At 38.3% G+C, this 23,740-nt stretch overlaps 1 protein-coding gene across 2 annotated transcripts in view; it reads right to left on the bottom strand.

Moving 5' to 3' along the window:
- The window catches only part of scube3 (signal peptide, CUB domain, EGF-like 3), a 101,309-nt gene that overhangs the window by 65,981 nt on the left and 11,588 nt on the right, over window positions 1–23,740 (bottom strand). For both annotated transcript variants that reach the window (XM_017409636.3, XM_017409638.3), the window contains exon 2: window positions 3,986–4,108. In XM_017409636.3, coding sequence (XP_017265125.1) covers window positions 3,986–4,108 — 123 coding nt within the window. The remainder of the gene's footprint in view (window positions 1–3,985; window positions 4,109–23,740) is intronic.

Genomic DNA, 23,740 nt, shown 5'->3' with positions numbered 1-23,740 from the left:
GTTCATTCAGTCCCCTGCTAAGAAGTCCATGCAGGCACTTTCCTTGTTCCAGTTTCCAACAAAGACTTCTAAAATGATTCCGAGAAATAAAATGCCTGTAGGTTACATCTAAAATCCATCTGTTTTATCTTGTTGCAATAAAAAAATCATCCAACCTGATTTTAGCAGAAGCCCGGCGGTCAAAAAGCGAGAGGAGGGGTACAAGACCCCACACGGGTCAGAGTTCATCATAGGGTTAAGGAAGGATGGGAGGAGAAATCCATAAAAACCCCAAACAATCTGAAATATAAGACTACTTCACAATTCTAGTTGCATTTATTTATAAAATACATAAAGCAAAAGAACTTTAATGGCCTTTGATATCACTCCTTCAGAGGATGAAAGGCAGTTAGATAATTCACCTGCTATTGAAGTAACTCAGGTTTATGCCTGTATACTGATTTAGTTTTGTTTTATAGCCTAATTCTGATAACTCAAAGGTTTATGTCACATTTAAAAGACGAGACTAGATTGGGCCAACACATTGCTCTTCCCCGCTTTGAATTGTAGTTTTGGCAGAGCGCACAAGTGTCAACAGTGTTTTTGTTCAGTACAGGACAATAAAACCCTCTCTGCCACGACTCTGGCAAGAAAGTCAGTGGCAAAATATGCAGCTGTTTATACAAAACATACATTTGGAAAAGTCTAAAAGAAATTAGGCTAATAAAGCAAATCAAATGATTTCATTATGTCTGTGTAGTCAGAAAGGAATCTTTAATGATTTAGCCCTTCAATAATTTACAACACTGACATATAAACAAACTGGTGGTTGTTATAAAATGCGAACATCGCCCATTAGATGTTGATCAAATCCAACGATTTATCTGCTGCGGAAGAAAAAACTGAAGGAATGAGGCAAATGAATGAAAAAGAGGGAGGCAGCAGATTGTTAAGACTCCCTAGATGGAGTTATAATTTAGGGTTACAATGATTGTTGAGGGGGCCCATAGTGAGGGGACCCAGACAGAGCACTTCCATTCTGCTCCGACTGGTTCATTTATGACGGATAATCCCAGTCGATCAGCTCCTCTTTGAAGCTGCTTCTCTCAGGGTTTAACTGGACTGACAGCAGAGGAAAAAAGGCACCAAAACTGCAAAACACTCCCCTGCTCATTTACCTTCTACACGTCAGTCATTCCCTAGTTAAACCACAGAATCAACTTTAACTTTTTATTCTAAATTTGTTGATATTCATGTCCGATAAGGGATGTTTTTCTGATTTATATGTTCAGATCACTCTCAATACAATTGTGTGTATTTATCAAAAATAAAATGCTTAAATATGACAGAGATTGGCATCTTGAACCTTTACATAATACTGAGCTTGAACACCTTTTCAGTTATGACCTTTAGTCTTTTATTCTTTAACAAACTTCAAACATATGAAGGTTGAATGCATTCTCCTCAGAAGATCCTCAAGCTCTATAAGGTTGGAACCGCTGGTGGAAAATATTCTTAAATGTATCCAGAAAGGTCACACGTTGGTTCAAGTCCGGCACTGGCTGCTCGGTCAGAGACAGTCATCCCTCATTCTCTCACACATTGTTTCGCCTCTGTGCTAAAGATTGTTGTCGCAGTGAACCCACAGTACATTCTGAGGTCTGGAGCAGGCTGGAAATAGTCTCCCCAAAGGAGCAGCTGGCCAGTTTTCCTCAGACCTGACCAGATTCACTATTGCCAAAAAGGAAAACACAAACAAACAAACAATAAAAAACACTCCCACATTCTGATTGTGCCACCACCATGCTTCACCACTGACATGTGTTTGAGCAGGCGGTGCGTGATGTCGTGAGCCGTGACTTGTTTTCTTCTCACATGCTACACAAAGATAGATTATTTTATCCATGGATCATTAAATTCCACAAATTGAGATTGAAATTTCTTTGTTTTTGTTTTTTTTAAACAAATTTGTTTTTTTGAGAGTTTCAGAAGCCATTTGGTTTTTTCCCCAAATAATCTCATAATATCCATGAAGCGTTTTGATTCACACTTCTTTAAATGATGCTTCTGCTCATTTAGATATTTAGGTTTGGTTTGGTAAGAGTGGTATCTCACTGGGCTGTGACTGTAGGAGGCTAGTTGGTGACTCAAAATAGCAAAATAAACAGGTAATTTTCACTGAATTCTGAGTCTTTTCAACCAAACATATCCTCTTGTTTTAAGCAGCTAATTTCTTAAAATCACAGCCTATTTTTGTGTGCAAGGCTGTCAAAACTGTATTTTAGGCTGTGCACAGGATTTCAAGCATAAACACATGATGTCTATGCCTAAATGTATTGGAGTACACTTTAAAATAAAAAAAGATGGGCAGATGTGGACATGTTTTGTAAAAATTATTATTTATTAATGGCATGGTTTTTAAACCTGGACATTCAGGGCTGTAGTCTCAAATGTTTTCTGTCATAAGGAGAGCTCTCATGCAGGTGTCAAAATACAGCTCTAGTGTTGTAAAATTTACAAAAACTACAAGGGTTTAAGACACCCGTGACAACTGCAACTATTTTGAGAGAAGATTTATTGCACCAACTTTTTGAACATACTCAGAATTCAAACAACAAGACTGCAACCTAGTGAGATACAACCATCGGGGTCTAAAGTACTGTTGATACCTGCCAGATATTTTAGGGCAAATTTCTCAATAAAAGCAATTGTTTGGACCTTGTAAAGTGAGGTCAGATAGAAAGGTTATGAAGTTAACATCTTACCTGTTATAGATAGCTCTTTGAGCTCAGTTTGGAGAAACAGACTTTAAATCTGTCTGACAAGTTATTAAATAATCCAAGTGGGACTCAGATCAAAATGAATTGCTGATTTTTTTCAAATAACACCTCCATTAGTTTTGTATTACATGGGTATTTGTACCCAGAGATATGCGGTTATTTGCAAGTGCAGAAAACAGCAGCAGCAGCCAGCTGTAGCACTTCCTGTACAGCCTGGAGAAGAATATCATACTATTTCTGCAGGAATAACTGTGCAATGTGACATTTTACCACTGACCAATGATTGATACTTTTAAAGTGATCATGACTATACAGCATGAAGAACATTAAAATAACTTTTCCTTTGTGTTTATGCATATTGTTGCCACATTTTCTAACAAACTGGTACTGAACTGGTGCAGCAAAAACCTCAATAATTGTTGTAAAAGGTAATTCTGCAGTCAGCCAAACATTTTATTCCTTAGTTTTACCTCCAAGTTACTTCAACAATTTAGTATTTTTTGTCCCATAAATTTATAAATGTTGCTTTTGAATTTTATTCACATTAGCCTTGAGGAGCAACCAAACAAACTGACCTTTAGTTCAATGGAAAGTGAACCTTAGAAGAATTTTACAATAGACTCAAAAAAGCAAATTTTTATGACTTACAGGCAGAAGACCATGAAAAGTGCCATTTAAATGAAAGAATAATGCTGGTTTGCAATAAAAATAAATAATAAGGGGATTATGAAACACAGTTTTATATTGGTAGTAATAAAAATCGTGGGATTTTACAAACGAGGGGCTTTGAAAAAAGTCAGAAAAACAAACTTGTTTCAGGCAGTCTGACAGGCCTGCTCCTGGCTGTGGAAATATCAGCTTGGCAAGAATCTGACTGCCATTTTAGCTGGTATCTTAATTTTCCTCTAAAACACGTGTAGGAAATTTACTGCTTCGTTTCATCTTGTCACAAAGGAGCACTCTGCACCTGGCTCCCCCCTTTTCTCCATTTGCAGCTCTCTCCCTTGTCCCTCCGCCCTCTTTGGGGAAAACTGCAAAGCTAATGAGTTATTTCAACTGAAACAGAAGCTCTTATCAAGCCTGTCACTGGCCTTAAGGGCTGACGTAAAGTTATAAAGAGCTGCATTTTAGCACGTCTAAAAATCCTCCCGAGCTCACGCAGAGGGAAGCAGTAGTTTGGGCCTCATGTACCAGGTGAAAGTGAGTCAAAAAAAGCAGGATTTTACCTTCACAATAGTTGCCATCTCCACTGTAGCCTGACTTGCAGATACATCTATATGATTTTGGGGTGTTCTGACAAATGGCATCGATGCTGCAGTTGTCCAGCCCCACCGCACATTCGTCCACATCTAGAAAAAAAAAAAGAAAAAACATCAGTTCATGCCCAAAAATGAATGGTTCAGACTGACAGTCGTGTATTTTAAGGATGCCGTCTTAAATGAATGGATTTGAAGTGGGGTTCTGTAAAAAGGTTATGAACAAATAATATCTAAGCTGTTGTAGATACGTCTTTGGACAACTTCAGTTTGGAGAAACAGAGTTTAATTCTGACCTCACCGATGAGTTGACGAGTAGCCCGACTGAAGCCAAGACTAAAGTGGACTGCTGCCACCTTTGAACAATTTCAGTCTGGAAAGGAGTCTTATAAACCTTTACAATGTTGTCAGTTTTGAATTACACATTTACACAGAATTCTGTGGGTATTTGCAATCATAAACAGCTGCAGCTGCAGCTAGCTGTAGCACTTCCAGTGCAGCCTGGGAAACATCCAGCAGGAATATCATAAAATTTCTGCTAAAATAAATGTGTAATGCAAAACTAACAGTGTTACGTTTGAGTTATGAACCTTTTTGTCAGGACGTGGTGACAGTGAGGCGAACCCAAGATGCAGACTCATCTTTTAAAACAAAAACTGATTTATTAAAATAACAAAACTAGAAAACAAAAAGCTGACGTGGCAGCAAAACTAACTATAACAAAAATCCAGGTAGTTAACAAAGGCGGGACAAGGCGAGGCAAAAACAGAGAGGGACCAGAGACCAGACTAGAAACTAACATGAACAAACAACAATGAATCGGCAGAGAGGTGGAGAGGAAGACCAAGTTTTAAAGCAGAGGGTGATGAGGAGAAGTGGGAACAGGTGTGTGATTAGGAGTGAAGACAGCTGGAGATGGGTGTGACAAGAAACCAGAAAACTGCTGAGCGGAGGACAGGTGAATGATGACAACACAGAACCAAAGCATAAAGAAGACAAAACAATATCAAGACAAGGACAAAAAACAGCAAATACAAGAAAACCCTAAATCAAAACAGAACAAAACCCAGACACATGACACCTTTTTATGCCTTGACCACACAGAAATGCACTTTTTCTAAAACAATCTTTCTCTTTGCTGCAGCTTTCTGCACAATGCACTGTTTCTACACACATCTTTACCCACATGGAAACAAAAACATGATCCAAAACGGTGTAGTAACCATGCCAGGCCTAAACGTGGCGCTGTAATGCTGCATCAAAAACAGGAAACAAGGTGTGGAGCATGCACATAAGGTTTAAGCACTGGATGCAAATTAACAACACATCAAGAAGAAGAGGGCAGTCTCATTCATTAGATGGTTAGATTAGAGGCAGGGCTATGACATCATTGTTTTCAAAAAGTTGCGTTTACCGACTGTCTACACAAAAACGTGAGGGTGGAGTTTCAAGATTTTGTCACTGTGGCACCTGGTTTAAAAGAAATACCATTTTGGGACACCGAAAATGCTATTTCCATGTGAACATAAGGCTGAAATATTAAAAAGAAGAAAAAAAAATCTGTTGTGGGTTCACTAAAAATAAAACATTCACACCCATGTGGACGGTCCCTTAGAATGGAGTTATTTTGAGCCAGGAGCCAGGAGCCAAATCTGTTTCTTCAAACTGAGGTAATTGAAAAGGCTATACAGCAGATAAAACATTAATTATTCATATTTTTTCCATAAAACCCCATTTAAAAGAAAAAAATCTGAACTATCATCTAATTTCTGTGTTTTCAGCTATTTTTAATAAAAATCCCACAAATTTATCAATTGGAAAAGCAGCAACCTAAAAAATGAATGTTTAATCAAACATGTCAGTAACTGTTCTGCTTTGAGTGGCCATTTGAGGCCCAGACTGAATGTAAAACCTAAACGTATCCAACTAACCGGCTCTGAAACACGAGATCACCGAGGAAGAACCATGAGCTGCAGAACTACTGAAGACCGCGCTGGAACAAACAGACCCTGGTCAAAAAGAGTCTCATCAGACAACAAGTCAATAAATGTTTCCACCGTTTCATCATGGTGTCATTAGCTAGAATCACTCTCAGTGTGCTGGCTGCATGGAGGAGTTTTTCTTTGTTCAATGTAACCCACACAAAACAATCCCCAAATTATTTACTAAACTGGCTTTTTAGTGTCTGTGTTGTGTAAAATGTACAGATAAAATGAAACAAATTGAAAATATATAGGAAGATGCAATTGTTACTGGTATTTGGTATGTAATAAAACAAAATAAAAATCACAAATGTTCAACTTGCTCCTAAATGTTTTTACCTTCATGAATCAATATGCACATGTGAAGCAATTTTTGGATATTTGTAACCTTCTTCTTGTCACTTTGTGGATGGAGCAAACTTTTCTCCTGCTTGTTTGTGATTTTGGTTGATTTGCTCCTGCAGCTGATCAGTAAATAAAAAAAGGAATGTGGTTTTTAAACAACAAAAGTCACAGAAATGTCAAGCAACCTGTATATGTGCAAACATGTATTGTTGTATTTGTGTTGTCTGAAATTGTATCTGCAAAAAGGAATTTTAAATATGAAATGTTTTGTTTTCTGCAAATATGTATCCTAATTTTAAAAGAACAAAAATGCAATCGTAAAAAATGTACTATGTAAAGGGGATTTTGGATATATATATGCCTGCAAAACACAGTTTTTTCAACCAAGTAAAACAAAAATTTTACTAATTTTAGCTGTTTTTTAGGATGGTTGTACTGTACATTTAATAATTTCTTCATAACTCACCTTTCTAAACCTTAGCGTTATTTTGGACAAAGCTGCTGTAAATACCGCATGAATGTTTTGGCTGATATATGCGCTTCATTTCCTCTGGTCTTCAGTTAGATTCACCCTTTGCACATCATGTCTAATTTTAATAGCAGTAGCAATTCTTTAAAAAATGCACATCGCTTGCCATCTTGCATGCTAAAGTTTTAAATATAGATCTTGTGTGTTCTGCTAGCCCTCAGAGTCTGTGTTGGCAATGACTCTCAGCTACTACCACATCAAAGTTTAGCTCATTATCTGTACAACTGTCTTAGTTACAGCTATTTTTCTGTTGGCCAAGGTTGATTAGCTGTTGCAGCCATCTTGAATCAGACTGACTCAAAACGTTCACAGGTAATTATACGATCAGTCATGAAAAGCAGGTGAGAAAAACTTAAGGCAGAGAGACGAAGGACTTCATCCACAAACCAAAAACCAATCTCACGGCGGCTACTTATTTCACATTCAGTCAGTTGTCAAAACATGGGGAATAATGTGAAAATTTGACAGTGATGCTCAATAAAGAGAACCATCAACCTGTCTGCCATTTTTAAGACTGTAAAAGATTTATATTTCATGTTAAATCATATAAAAATGGTTAAGCGAGTTTTGCATGAATCAAATGAAAAATACTAAAGATCCAGCTACATTGACACTGAAAAAAGCTTTTTGAACCTGTCTTCAGTAGGCTAAAACATATAGAGAGGAACTTTCAAACTCAGATGGGCTTGAATTTATCAAGACCTCAAGCATGAAAAAACTGATTTTGGACAAAATTGCTCAGTTGATAAGACAACTAATGAGTAACTGCTGGACGTTTGATTTACAAAAAGGAGAAAGTGAAGAGACAATAAAAAAAGAAAAAAAAAGTGGAAATGGGTTTAATCAGAAGCATGATCAGGTTTTCCTTCATGGAGCCCCTAATCCCACCAAATCCCAGTTAACCAACCCAGGTGTTTAGGATTACCCCCCTGCACACAGGAGAAGGGAAGCTTAAGAAGGTTTACATAGCTCTCAGAATTCCCTCTTATCACATCCCACGGCAGGAGCTGCCTGATCCCAGGAGGAAATGACCTACAACCTAAACCTCCGAGCTTAGCACATTCAGCCGACTCAGAAAAGCTGCTGGAGCGAGGATGACAGTGGCGCTGCAGGACGTCTAAACTCGTTTTTTTTTTTTTTTCTCTCTAATTAAGCTGAACGTGACAAAATCATTTAATAATCCAAGAACAAATGGAGCAAATCAAAAAAGGAAATTTGTACTGACAACAGTGAACAGTGAACGTACTGCCACCAAGAACTAGAATAAAAGACTAAAAATAAAAGAACGCAGCATTTAGATGTTCAAAGCTAACATTTTACTAAAAAGTAATATATGTCAAAATTAATTAAATAAGACTTTTTCTAAGCACTAATGTATACAAATGTATACAAATATGAAAATGTCTACATTCAGTTTGAATGTAATCTTTGTGTCACAAAACAATTCTTTATTTTAGGATTAAAAACAACAAATGCAGTTTATTCAGCTCCTTTTCTTCAAAGTTTTTCCCTGTGAAGTTTTGGCTACTTTTATGTAAACAATAAAATGATAGGTAGGATGTTTTGAAGTGGGAAGGTGATGAACAATCAATATCTTACCTGCTGTAGGTAGCGTTTTGAACAGCCCCAGTTTGGAGAAATAGAAATTAAATCTGAACGGATTAACGAGCTAACAGCTAATCTAAGATAGACCAGAACTAAAAGTGGATTTCTGCCATCTTGAATGTTCATGCAAACCTTTGACCCCTTAAGCTACTGTCAATTTCACATCAAGGTGCTATTACAGCAGAATATTCCTGCTGGATGTGCACCAGGCTGCAACAATTAGTTCATGCTGCCACCATTTGTGATTACAAATAATCATAGAAATACATGTAAACAGCTATGTAAAGCAAAATTCAAAACATCAAATTGCTCTGAAATGTTTGAGTTTGGAGTGGTTTCAAGATGGCAGCAATCCATTTTGGTCTTGGCCATGCTCAGACTAGCTGTTAGCTCGTCAGTCCAGTCATGTTTCATCTTTGTGTCTCCAAACTGAGATTGCTCAAACAGCCATCTACAACAGGTATGATATTACCTTTATTGAGGAGCAAAAAAAAGAAGTTGAAGAAGGATTTGCAGAGATTTGAGAAACACCTGCAGCAGACAGTAACATTACAACACAAGTTAAAATAATTTTCTAAGCTCCTACTTCATTTCCTCGTTTGTATCCCACTGAACACACGTTTATCTTGCTGGTCATGACTGAAGATGTGTGGTTTCTTCTGTTTTAACTGCATGTCTGATTGTCAAATAGCACCAAGAACTGTGCCCTTACCCAACTTTCTGACTTAGTATGTTGTACATTTTCATGCTCTTCAAGCCCTTATTTAGACAGTCAACCTGTGTTTCCTCTAACACTACAATAGAGAGACAGCTTTGACCTGCAACATAGGTGGAAATCACATTTCAGATTGTATGTTAGCACCCAACAAACCTAAAACTGCTTTCTGGGTCTGGCGTAATTCAAGAAATTATGGAGACTTCAAGGTTTGAGGACTTGCAATAAAAAGAATATAAATGACCTTTCTGGCAGCTAGATGAGTTCTGCTAAGTGGTTTATAGATGCCTCTTTTACGGTATCAGACAGGAGGGCCACAAAAAATGTTTTCACTGCAGTATAAAGAGGAGCCTCAGGGGCAGAAAGCTGAAAGGAAGCACCCTGCAGAAGTGGGGAAGAATAACTGGGAAGATAAAATAAGAAAACAGTGTTGTTAAACATTTTTACTGGTGATGAAGCCCAATAACAAGCTTGGCAACTTGGTTCACGGATTTAATATTGTTGAAACATCTTATATCTTCAGAGTTTTTTTGTGATTTCATATTAAAATAGTTCAGGTTGGTTTCTGAGTCTGTCTGCCCTGTTTATGCAGTTTTTTTTTTTTCATTATTAGGCACATCCTTAGTTTCCAAGGCATAGGACACAACTCCCTTTCTTAAGATTTTAAAATGTAATTCCGTATTGATTTCTTATTTTTACTCATTTATTTCCTTGCTCCAACTTTAGAGAAATGAAGTGCAGTAAGGGAAAATGCACAGATTGTCACAGACTGGGCATTGTTTTATCTATTTTTTGTCACCTGACAGGCTCAGAACTAAACTTTTACAATGCAGTGATACCAGCTAAAGTGTTTTCCAATGGCAGCATTATAAATTTAGTCACTTGTCAAGCTGAATGAGACTGTTGGGTATTTTAGCATCAGTATGTATTATACGTAGCACCTGGGAAAGCTGCGGCTCACTTTGCCAAGCAATTTAGTCTTGCAGAAGCTCCTTGTGCTATTGATTTATATTATGCAAGAAAAATATCACTTCCCCAGCCAGGGTTATTTTTCTTTACAGACCGTCTTTGAGGGTAAGAGCAGGGGAGGCTGTGTGAGGAAGTATTTTTGAATAGAGGAGGTATTAATCACAACAAAGTATCCGTCTTTCTGTCAGGTCTCTTGGTGCCAAATCTTTACGGTAAGATTAATTATGACAGAAACTCAAAAAAAGTCCCTCGTTTCATCATCTTATTAATTTTCCCAGCTGGAGCATCAGTTCACTTTATCTTTCCAGTCTGCAGAACATACTTATAGGCTCGCAGACATACCCTCACACACGCACACACAGACCTTAGAAATACAGAAAATCAAAACTTGGTAAAAATAAAATCACAAGAAGACAGATGAAACATTCATCAGAGTGAATGCTGCAATGATCACATAAACAATGCAACTGTTATACATCACATTTTCTACCAAACCCCTGGTTTTTAAGCATCAACCTATATGCTGATATGGCTGCATACAAACCAACTGGACCAAATCTTTAGCCATTTGTGTTTCTGATGATACATAAATGACATCTTTAAAGAAATTGCTCCACCTTTAAATCCAGATGCACTACAAAGAGCAGCACTTAGCTTTTGCTCAAATTTCTTTGCCCGCTATCTGCTCCATCTTAGCTTCGTACGCACATCATATACCAACGCAAACGCACCCGTCCAGTTCAGCCAGCATGAGCAATTTGAACGCTTCTTGTGTCAGATCGCAGTTATCCTATCTATCCAATCTAAATTTGATTGTTCGTCCCAAACAAAGCAGCCACAACAGTGACAGAGAGAAAAAGGAAACTGTTTTCTCCAGGTCTTAAAAGACGAAGTACAGTCACTCACTTAAAGTGTAAGAGCAGCGTCTCACTGCATTAAGGACAAATCATGTTCAAATTTGGCATCTCTAAACCAGTAGGTGACATTTTATGCTTTATTGACCATCCTTGTATTCTTTTGATTTCACGTTATGAGTTTAAAAAAAAAACAGATGAACATTTGTTCACCTCTAGACGTAAAGCTCTATGTGCTGAAATGTTCTACCATCACAACATTTTGTAATATGATTGTAGAACAGCAACAAGATGTTGTTCGCTTTTTTAACTATTTATTTACAGATATCTCTTCACTGGAGCAGAGGATGAATTATAACTTCTGTGAGGAACCTGTTCTCTGTTCATAAAGGCAACAGTGCAGCATGTCGCTCCTCTTCTTCTGTTTTTTTCTTTTGAGAATTTCAAACAGCTGTCAGAAGACCAGAAATACAGTTGCATTTCATGCTAAATGCAGCGATGATCTTTAGCCCCGGGAGTTATTTACACAAAAAGTGGTAAGTTTTTCCTCTAAATACATGGACAATAACTCATTTAAATATAGGCAAACTGCAAAGACACTCCAGCTGTCAGCGCAGTTTGAAGCTCGATCACCCTTTCCAAGGTCTTTGAGAATTAAACGAATGCACAAAGTCTTGATTAGAGCTCGCAGAAGCCACACAATACTTTGGTGAATTTAGGCCTTGGTGTTTTAAACAAATAGCACAACTTTAATTCTTGCTAACACCACCACAGCTGGCGAAATTATGTCACTGAACCTTGATTTATACTTCCACATTCAATTGATGCAGAGCCTATGGAGTATGGTCTGCATTTCTGTGGTGTTGTGTTCCGTTTCTTTTTGTGTTTCAAACAATGGTGACTGAAAACAGAAGCTGCTGGATGCAACTCCCCGTCTGTAAACACTTGGCCACTAAATAACTGGTAAACAGCGGTCATTTTGACTGACGTTACTGCAACACAAAACAGCATAAAAGGCAGAGTTCTCGTTAGTGTTAGGAGCAGAAACGTAGAGCCAAAAATCTTTAGCATTTCTGCCTTATTACAACATATTCAAATAACATGCTGTGTAACAAAGTCTCACATAATAGAACAAATCACACATTGTGTAGTTACGTTAGCTACGAGGAAACAGTGTAGGCTGATTGATTTTAAGTAGAGGAATTAATTTAGCTCAACTCAGGAACTTCATAAAGATTTTAAACCTGGCCAATTTCTGAATGTTCATAAAGTTGTACTGCAAATATTTTCTGTAAAATGTTTTAATATATAGCAACTTCAGAAATCAGTCTCATGAACAGTATGCTAATCAAACGCTCATATAATCATAATTATCCCCATTTCATCTCAGTGTGGCCTCTATTTTCTCAGTTCCAAACGTATGTTTCTTATTTTCAGTCCTTATTGTGAGACTAGCTTTATTACTTGGTCTAAACTCTGCTCAGTTGTTTTTGACAGTAAAGTAATTATTAGTCATAGAAGCTGATGCCTTGTCACTTAATAGTTTTTGCAAAAAAAATTGTCCACAAAATTCTTCATGGTTTCCTCATCCTCTTGTCTAAAAAAAGGAACATATTTAAGAAAACACGGTTTTATTATTAGACATTTAATCAGTCTGTAGTTCAAGGGCTCTTTCAATAAACCATTAAAAAGTTACCAACAATTAAAGTCCATATGTTTATGTATTCTGGTGGGTTTTTAGTAATTTCGAACGAATGGGAGATTGATCCAGGTGCTCAGTTGTTCTGCTGATCTGGATTTTTTTACAAATTCATAAGCCTGCTTCTCAATGGGCTGCAACTGCTGGTGACAAATTGAAAATAACATTCACAAATGAGTTTCCAAATTGGTTCCTAATTCCCCTGCCTGAGTCACAGGGCCTCATGTTTGAGCCCCAGAAATTTTGAACAAAAAATAATAATTTTTAAAAAATCATAAAACAAGGTCTCTCTCAAAATAGTCACAGAATTGCGGCAGTGATCTGGAACCCATCTCGAACAACTTTCTATTTAGTTTCCGTCAGCCTGAAAGCATGAGAAATGTAAGCCAGCTTTGGGAGGGTTTGGCAACCTATGAAACAAAATTGTGACTGATTAGAGACAGAAAAAGGACAATAAACTACAAGTAAAGTCAGACACAATTCAGACTTAATTAAAACATTTTGTGACTAAATTACAACATGATAAAAAAACTGTACCTCACTTGCAAAAATGCATGCAAACATTTTTTCATAGTTAAGTATGCAGGCAAATTGGTTGTAAGTACCAATTTAGAGAGATAAGTGAGACTAGGGCTATTGGCAACTCCAGCTAGTTGCCAATATTCACAGCCCAGTGAGAAACAGGCCTTAGGCTGTCAATGGTGAGCAGCAAAGAGACTAAGTGGAGCCCTGCATACTGATACACACACCTACATTTCCATCACACTGCCTTTGTGGCTGCATAAACCAGAAATGTATCCTTCAACCAATAAAACAGCAGCGTCACTACGAGTTCCAAGTTTTGAATTTTGTTTTAGAAAAGAAAAATTCCCACAGCACTACATTCCCCTGAAAGCATCAAGCAAGAGATGTTTGATGAGCAGATCCCCACATACTCAGTGAGACAAAGGTCTAACTCATTCATTTAAAGATCGAGGAGATTGTTCTGTGTTAAAACAGACATAAGTTTTTAAGCTTTTAACTAAAGGCACATGAAAGACTGAAGTGTCTGCTTTTCCCGTTCAGAAATTTAATATTTAATCATCTTTTTTTCATTACTGGGGGCTAAAACAGCCTCTCTACAGTTTTAATTTTATTGTTATCTTAAGATATTGAGCAATACTATGTATTTTAAGAGCTTTTTATAAAGCTTTTAATATATTTTTTTATTTCATTATTTGGCTTTTAGTTGTCTGGACTCAGAATTTTGCTTGTTAGATCAAAAAATAATAATAATCATCGATCTGGTTCACAGGATTACACCCACCTATCTTCTTGCTATGGTGTTTGGATAAAAAATTCATAATAGTGATTCCCCCCTAAAATACTTTTTTAAACAAATGACCAGTTTTTCTGTTTTATAGAGTTGTAAAAAACAACTAAACCACCATATGTAAAAATGTTGGACTCAAGCATTTTAACCAAAATGGAAAAAGAACATTTTACTTTGCAAATAAGAAGAATTTTCACTGTCATATCTCATTTACATGATTCATTTTTAGTTTTTAAAATGTACAATAGGTGAAAATAATTTAAACAAATCAAAATATAATTTCTCAGCTAAAGTCTTGCGTTTCAGTGAAACAAGCCGATGTTGTTAAAGTAAAACTAAAAAAAGAAATAAACAAATCAACCAAGTGCACCACATGACCACTGTCAGCTCCAATAATTGTGATTAACAGGTCTGGGAATAATTAGGCCTAAAACACCTAAACTTCACAGCTGGGACAAACTGTGCGAATCAGCAAACATCCGTGTTGAGTAAACAGATGATTCTCACACTCTCTCATTGTCTTCGAGGGGAGCTGCGGAAAATGAAATAAACACAAATTTTAAAATCCTGGACCACAAACGGCAACAATCAGTGTCTGTATGAGCAGTGTTTAAAAAAAAAATCAAGCCATAAAAGCAACTGGGAGGCTTCCAGCAGACTCATGGACAACAAAAGCTGTGTGCTGGTATTACTGGAAACCCAAAGAGCCTTCGTCGAGGAAATAAACATGTCAGATTCAATACATTCCTTACTGCAGTCCAGAGGACGATGCTCTGAGAGCAGCGTGTTTAGCAACACAGTTTGGTAATTGAGTCATGCTTAAGATGAAACGACTGTGTGTTTCACCGAATTTATTTTTCTTTCTTTATTTCTATTGTGTGCGTGAATCATAGTTGTTGGAAACAAGACAAAGGCGATGGGGAATGAAATCGAAGCATTGAGACAAGGCTGAATAAGCAAAGTCAAAACAACAAAACTACAGAGATGTTGGGCAATGCTCAGATGTTGAAGCAATCTCCCCACAGAGAGTGTGTCATTTTGAATACTGCTCCTCTGGCTCGTGCACTTGAGCATATTAAAGCCCCAAATGGTGCGAGTCTGTGTTTAAACCCGCTGACGCTCCTGGAATATCAAGTCCAGTGATTTTGTTAGATGACAGGGAGTTAAAGGGTAATGAAGACCGTTTCCTCCGCTGTGGAAGTGATTCCCTGCATGCTGTGTGTTGTACGTACAATAAAACTTTAAAACATGTTTGACTCCTGAATGCATCGTCACATGACCTCTCTACGCAGAGCAGATGATAGTGGGAGGGTTGCAGGGTTGGGCAGAGAGGGATTTATTACAAATGCATTAAATTTGTTGGATAAAACCTCTGTTGTTTCTGTGTGAGGCCATTATTGCGTTTTGTTTCATCAGCACATGTAAGTCGGAGGTGCAGCCGCTGGCTGAGGAGGTGAGACCTCGTCGAAGGTGCCTTTCCTCTCTGATTTATGGGTCGGCCCCGGGATAAGCAGCGCATTTAACTGGGCTGGCTGAAGGGGAGGGGGTGAGGGTGGTGGGGTCGTCAGGGAGGAATGAGACTGAAAGGGGGGAGAGAACGAGTGTGTGGGAGAACTGTAGATCCGAAGGTGTGTAGTTCAAACATGGGGTAATGTTTACTCAGAGTGCAGAGACCCCTCACTGTTTGCTTTGCCCAAAAACCTGCTCCCACCCACCACCCCACCCCACCCAACCTCAACCCATCAACTGCAGGTACAAAAATAGACCTAAAGGATACCAGACATTGTAGCTGCAGTGCAGTCAGGTTCAAAATAAGAGTCAAATGTATCAAAAACAAAAGGTGCTCTCAGAGCAATAATGTATTTATCGCCTGCCGCCAAAAGGCGAAACTCAGGGTATGTGTTCATGTGTATGTCTGTTAAATTTTACAAAAGTAACAGAAAGAAATTATTGGATGTCAATTTACAACAGATTAACTATTGGAGTCAATTAAAATCAAGACGGGTAGCACAAATTACTAATTCCCCCCCCCAAAAAAAAAAATGTCTTGAATTCAGCCAATTTTACAGATATTGTGGTACAATTTAGTGTGGTAGTAGCTAAGACTGCTCACAAACACATATTCTGAACGCTAACAAGTTGTACAAGATCTTTGATTAAAATTTTGCCTATGATTAACTTTTGGAGTCAATCCAGTTCAAGATCTCCACCACAGCTTAACCAACACAAACTGATTCAATCACAATTGAACTCAATTTTACAGATATTAAGTTAAAAATTGATGTGATAGATCTCACAATGCAACATATATTTGTAGATAGGAATCAAAATAAAACCATAATTTTCTTCTTCACTGGGCCATTTTCTGATTATCTCCTTCACTCTCATTACCGCTCTGTTGCAGAGCAGGAAGGGTGTCGGGTTCAGTACCGTAAAAGTGTGCTCTTGTGATCACAGCGTTTGTCAAATTGTGCATAATTACAAAGGACAGTATTGTAATTATCCACCTTTGAACCACACTTACACTACAGTTTAGGTTGCGGTTGAGCAGGATGGAGTTAAGGTCGGAATAATCGCTGCTGGTGCGGAGCTGCAAAGCTGCACAGAAACACACAGTGTGAGAGCTTTTACACACAAATATATTAGAGATATAAAAAAAAAAACACAATGCTATTGTGTCTGGCAAGGTGCTTTTACCTTTGTGTTAAAAGCAGCATCCTCATGAAATTCAACATGATATTTTTTATTAACTTGTGAATCTGAGAGGATTGTTCCAGCGCAGTGGGCATTTTTAGGGTTATTCAGGGCTGGACACTAGCCAGCCTCCCACCACAAAAAGCAGAAAAGCAGACGTCAACATAAGACAAGATTTAGCACCTCACCAGAGGCTACTGCCCAGATTCCCGTCTCAACTAATGAAGGGGCACACTGTTGGCCGTCCAGCAAGCCTCTAAAAGGTTTCGAATAAAAATATCCATTGCCTCCATTTGAGATATTTACACTCATCCTTCACACGCTCTAAAATGTTTAGGAATCATGACCACTGACTGGTCCTTAGCTTTTTAAATGCTGTGATCACACCTTCAAAAGCTCTTCCTGCTCAGAGCACAAAGCCTCAAATTAATCCAAGTGCAAAGGCAAAATGGGCATGGATGTCAAGGATGGGTTTCAGGGCGTCTGAACCTGCTGAAAGAAATGTACTGTGTCCAAATCTGTCCCATTGCCTGATTCATATAAAAAGTAAACTGTAAAGGTGCACAACAGCACTTTTGTACAAAAAAGACACGATCTTAAAAAACAGAAAAATGTTTGTGTTTAAGGAAAAATTTCCACTAAAAGTCTGCCTTCAAATTATAAGTTTAAAAAAGGATTGAAAGGAAGATGTTACTGTGTTGCAAGATGGGAAATGTTGAATTTGGTGGTTTTAAAGTTTGTTCCATATCCAAGGAAAAATATCTTGAACTGTTCTTAAATATGTTTAAATATCCAAATTTACAGAAGTTCCCCTAATTTTCAGGGCAGTGGGCAAACGTGTAATTGCTTCTGTCTGGTTGTGTGTGTTTGTTTGTCTGTCTTTTTGCAAATTCTCTCATGAACAACTGTACAGATTTTAATGAAAAGTAAAATGAACATCTACAACTTTTGGAATCAACCTGATCCAAGATGGCTGCCACAAATATTTGACCTTAACAAACTCAAAAATTACTCAGCTACTGCCACACAGATTTGGTGTGGTAGTAGCTGAGAGTCAATCCCTTACACATACTCCAAGTGCCATCAGATTGCATAACATCTTTGTTTATAACTTTGACGTGCGAGGTGGAAGGCAAATTGCATTCCCTCAAGTCTTGCTACTCAGTAAATTTGTGCACTAATCTGAATATAGTTTTCTCATTCTTTTGGTTTAAAAAATATCTGAATAAAACCTCTGCATTGTGAAATTCATGGCCAGAACACTTTTATAATGCCTACCCACCCACAGCCTGAACTGACTATAAGAAAGCCTATGACTCAGTCCCACACACCTGGAGTGCTTGAAACTGTACAACGTCAACAGGACACTAAGAGCTTCTATCAAGAACTCAGTGGGAATGTGGAAGTTGACTCTAGAGGCCAATTCAAAGCCAATTGCACAAGTCAGAATTAAGTGTGACATACACCAAAGTGTTGCTCAGATCCACATAAAAAGAAAAAAACACTGATATCAAGATATCAAGACAAGAAAGCGCCTCACAGTGCCCTGAGACTGGGCACTATGAGAAAAGAAGGAGGCAAAGGACTCGTGAGTGTCCGAACCACTAGAAAGGATGAAACAACTAAGATCTGCTCTTGATCCTGATCATACATCAGGAAGAAAGCCCCCACTGATTAACTCTTAAGTGGATGTCTCAGGCAGGAGAAACCTAGTGTGGAAAAGAAGAAACAAGAGGAATCATCACGGAAAGATAAGTGTGCACGGCATGTACCACCGTCAGATTGAGGAAGTGGCTGATATCAACAAATCCTACCAGTAGCCAGAATGTGCTGGACTGAAGGACAGCACAGAGGCACTAATCATGACAGCACAAGAGCAACAGAGGCTGGGGTCTATCATACCCAGGATGCAGACTGTATAAAGATGTCCCTGAGACAGTCCAGCACATAGTAACAGGATTTAAGATGCAGGCAGGCAAAGCGTACATGGAACACCATAACCAAGCAGCTGCAATAGTGTACAGGAACATCTGCGTTGAATATGGACTGGAAGTCCCACAGTCAAAGTGGGAGACTCCACCTAAGGTGGTGGAGAATGGCAGGGCTAAGATACTGTGGGTCTTCCAGATCCAGACTGACAAACAGGTGATGGCTAACCAACCAGACATTGTGATGATCAACAACCTACAGAAGAAAGCAGTGATGATAGATGTAGCAGTCCCAAGTAACTGTAACATTAGGAAGAAAGAGTATGAGAAGCTGGAGAAATACCAAGGGCTGAAAGAGGAAATAAAGAAGTTTCGAAGAGTCAAGGCCTCAGTGGTGTCAGTGGTCATCAGAGCACTCGGTGCTGTGACCTTAAAACTGCAAGAATGGCTCCAACACGTCAAGGAACAACCACAGAGATCTCTGTCCAGAAGAATACAGTCCTAGGAACAGCTAAGCTACTGACGGGAACCCTCAGACTTCCAGGCCTCTGATAGAGGACCTGAGCTTGAAGTGAAAAGTGCAACCTTTCATGTCACTCCTGAAGAAGACATACAGTATCAAACTGGATGCTCTAAAACTGTATTAATTTGTATGATTGGTTAAAAAATAGTTTTAGACAACTGCAGTAAAACACTTTCAAAATATTCAAAGTAGATTTCACATCATACTGAACAGAGATGATACACTCCCTTACTGGCTATAGTTAAATTAATGCATTTACATGCCTGCACACTTTTATTTCAAGCAAATCAAAAGGAGAAATGAGGCAAACCACTTAATTAATAACCAGGAAACATTTTAGTTTCTTCTCTGAAGCTTCAAGATCTTTCTAAACGGCTTCGGCTCAAACTACTGAACAATTCTAAAACTGTACGTTTCTTTTCACACATTTTACACAAACACTGGCGCTGTGTCAGCATGTAAACCACCTCACACCAACACAGACACAATCTTTGTGCTGACTTCTTCAATCTGTCAACGCCTCAGTGAGCATTCTGCAGCGTTCCTAAAGAAACAAAGCGAGGCGGCTTCGCGTCGCGTCATTTATGAAACATTTCTCGAGGCAGCTCGAGCTCTGGCTCTGGATGAATGGTGGCCGTTCTCTGATGTCGATAGATCCCGGCATCTGGTGTCGACCCTTTCCTCGAGCATGTGTGGCCTTAATAGACTGTGACTCACAGACCTCCAGAAGGAAAACACTTATTACAGTAATTAAGGGAATCATGGAGTAACAATAAGAGCTTGCAGAGAGGTGTTGGCCCGACACGCTCTCGGTATCAAAAGGTGAATGAGCGTAGCTTGTGACGTTCTTTCATCAAAGTGACAAGAAATTCATCCGTACCTTTCAGGAGATTTTTCACTCAACTGTTAATGATTTCTTGGCCTCGTGAAGCGTATTTTAAAGGCAGGAAGGGTGGCACTTAGTCCAGCTGTATGCCATATATTTATACAAGCAGAGCTAACTGACATGACACTCTCCCCTCTGCACACAGCAATTACATTCATTGGTGGTTGCTTTGGCCAGTTACGGTACCAACTATAAAGACAGCAACGTAGTAATTACAGCACGACTGTGATATTTTTAGTTGTTTCCTGTCAAAACGAGGTAGAAAGTCAATGCCTGTCTGTGTAAGCTGTGAAGCAGCGGCTCAGAAATGTAGCTTTCACTGAACGGGACTTTTACTTTATTTCAAACTCTGGAGCCAGCTCGCTAACATTTCCAAAAAAACAAACAGAAAATGCTCAAAGGTCTGTCAGTGATTCCTTCTAGTGCATACCAGATCCCAGTTTAACGTCAAATAATGAGGGATAAAAACCCTTATTTGTCAGATTTACAGCAAAACATACAAAAGAAAAACATTTTCTTTTGCAGATAAAAAACTTTCACTTTCTTTGTTTGAAAATTAAGTATTTAATCAGTAAAACATAAAAATTTGCAAAAGCTCACATTTTCAGGTTCTACTTAATTAGATTTACCAATAATACCAACAATAAATCAACTTGGCAAAGATTTTGACAAGGCACAAAAATAATCATCAGATACAAAAAACATAATTTTACAAAAAAATAATTTTGATTTAAAACGGTTTTAATAATTAGTTTTTTTTAAATAAATAATATTTTAAATAACTAACTGTTGCAGCTCACAAACTGTTAGAATAAGTCTCAAAAAGTATTATAAAACTATTTAGCTGTCAAACTCTGTCTTCTGTTATAAAATGCCTTGTTTTTTCAAAAGACTGGGCAGCTTTCAGATGTCTTTATTGGGACAGAGAGTCAAAACAGATCCAAACTTCTGTTTTTTTAAGTGCATCATTTACAACTGTTTAAAAAAATGAATGACAAAAATTAAAATTTAGATCATACATTTTAATGGTCCTTATGAAACTTTATGGGCACAAATTCCAGTCATAAATATTTTGTGCTTGTAACCAAAATTTCTGAGAATTTCATCTTTGTGCATGTGCAGATAAGAAGAGATGATATATGTAGAGGATCCAAATTCAAGACTTATAACTAAGGAGATTAAGAAGCAGGTATCTATATATACACATATATTTAAAACATGAGGCAGAGCGCAGGAAAGCACAGCTTCACATTAGGGAAGCGCAATAAAGGTACACACAAGCATTTGACACAAAACTAAAGACTAGGAACTATAAATACTGACTTGCTGTAGACTGGATGCAGGTGTGACAAGCAGGAATTAGAACCAGGTGTGGGAGAGCAGAGAGTGAGCTGACCAGAAACCAAGGAAAGTTAACAATAGTATTTAACTGAACATGACATTTTAAAAAGAGACCTGAGCACAAACCCTATGTAAAATTATACATCTTAAATCATGACAAATCAAACAAAAAGACAACATAAACTTTACAAAACCTGAAGAATCTGACAGAGTCCAGATGCAAACATGTGACTCTGGGGTGTTAGTTGTTTTCATTATTACAGAACATGAAATTAAAAAAGGACCAAATGCCTGTAGAGCTTAAGATCCTGGCTAAACAATCTGTTCATCTACATTATAATTAATAGTAATTTAGATAATGTACTGATTGTTTAATTTTTGGTCACAAAACCCACTTGTTTTCTGTGTTTAATATTGTGTTACACCTTTTTCATGTTTGAACAATTGAAAAATAAACACACTTATTGTGATTTATTGTGTTTATATAAGATTAACTGACTGTCTTTACTGGTAGTATAACAATTAAAGATCATAACATTTTTGCTGATTGTTGATATTTATTAGAGTTATAAATTATTGATAAAAATCATAGTTTTAACTTTGTCACATAGGCATTCAGTGATCACTCCCTCAGATATTGATTTTTACCTAAAAAATAATCCCGATTTGCATCCTATGGTTGTATGATACATGGATGGGTTTAAAAAAGGATGCAACTTTTTTTAAAATAAAATAGTGTCTAAAATGTATTTATCTGGATCTAAGAAGGACACTGAATACTGCAGAAGACTGTACAGTTTTTCCCATGCCCTTGTCTTTATAGGAAGTGTCAGATTCATCAGTGAAGTCATCCCTCTTTTTACCCACAATGCACCAGCCAGAGCCCACCAAATAAATAATTTGTTTCCCCCCCCTCAATTGGATTCCTTGATGTTTTGGGCTGGATTTTTCCATTACTAAGCAGAATAAGAGCATTTCCTTTCACTTCCAGCAGTCTCTAAAACTAGCGCTCACCATCAGGAATGTAAACACACACAGTCTGTAAACAAGGCTCTTTCTGATCCCCAACCCCCTTCTAACAGAGCTGACCAACGCAGACCAGCCTAATGACGTCCCTCCCTGACCCCACCAAACTCTCACAGACAGACGCGGCCCCATTATTCAGCTAGAAGGTCAGAAAAAAAGAGCAAGGAACAGGGTGAAAGAAGAAAGGATGGTGTAGAAACCAGTTAGAGACATCGAGATCACAGGCCCTTTTGATTTCTTCTAACACAGCGCGAAAAAAATGTGGGTTTAGTGTTGGAGTAATTTAAAGGATTAGTGATTTAAGAGCTGCTGCAGCTATTTGAGGGGCGCAGAGGTTCCTTTAGCGAGGCATCAGACCTTGTTAAGGAGGTTCTAGATGTAGGGACTGAGGGGGTCAGAGTGCCATCAGCAGTGACTCCATCCTCCCCCGAAACCAACAGAGACGTTGTCGGCACAGCGCCGCATCTGTACAGAGAACAAAGGCGGCTGACGAAGGGAGATGGAAGGAGGAGGCCGTTTTCTAATTTTACCCACAATGCCGCATTTGCGGGAGAAATCACAGGCCTCATTAGGAACATACTGTTCACATTAAAGCCTCGAAAAATAAACAAGACCCAAACACATTCTGCTTTCTGTAGTTCTGAGTTAAAGACCTCAAAGTTTTTGGGTCTTTGTTTTTAAACCACTGGACATTAGTTACAAAGCAGCACTGCTGGTGTTCTAGGAAAAGCTTGAGTGCTTTGACTTACATTTCCCCTTTTTCTGTAGAACCTGAAATCTGCAGCTTTGACAGCTCTGCAACAATTCTAAATGAGGTGACAAATAGCGGTCACAAGGGTCTCGCTAGCTGCTGATAAAGTGATTTTCTGCTAAAGGAAGGAGGGGGGGAATGGTACCGTGACAGAGGGGTTTCAATAGCTGATAGGTTCCCCTGGGTTAGCAGCAGGCAATCTGCTGTGTCCACAGGTAATGGCTTTGTTTGACTGTGGCCTGACATTCGTAACACTTACAAAATGTGTAAAAACGGAAATGGGAAGGGTGAACTGTTAAAATTCTGTAAATTCGTGCAGATGACGAGAAATTCATTGCATTGGACAGAAAATGACAGAAAGTCATCGATAGCATAGCTTAGCATAGAAAGCTGTAAATGGCATTAGCTAGCATGGCTTTGTCTCTGCTTGTGGTGATTCTGGAGGTTTAGTATTTTTGGTACTTCCTGGTGGGCCATCTCGACGGCTGATTGGCAGCTCCTCGTCACTCCCTCTACACCTGTGGCAGATCAGGCTCATCAGAAGGCAGCTGGTACTTAAGGCTGTG

This window comes from Kryptolebias marmoratus, linkage group LG8 (assembly GCF_001649575.2).
Source record: "Kryptolebias marmoratus isolate JLee-2015 linkage group LG8, ASM164957v2, whole genome shotgun sequence".
In the NCBI taxonomy this organism is placed as follows: Eukaryota; Metazoa; Chordata; class Actinopteri; order Cyprinodontiformes; family Rivulidae; genus Kryptolebias; species Kryptolebias marmoratus.
The sequence above is the reverse complement of the archived record's forward strand: the minus strand, read 5'-3'. Positions and strand labels throughout refer to the sequence as shown.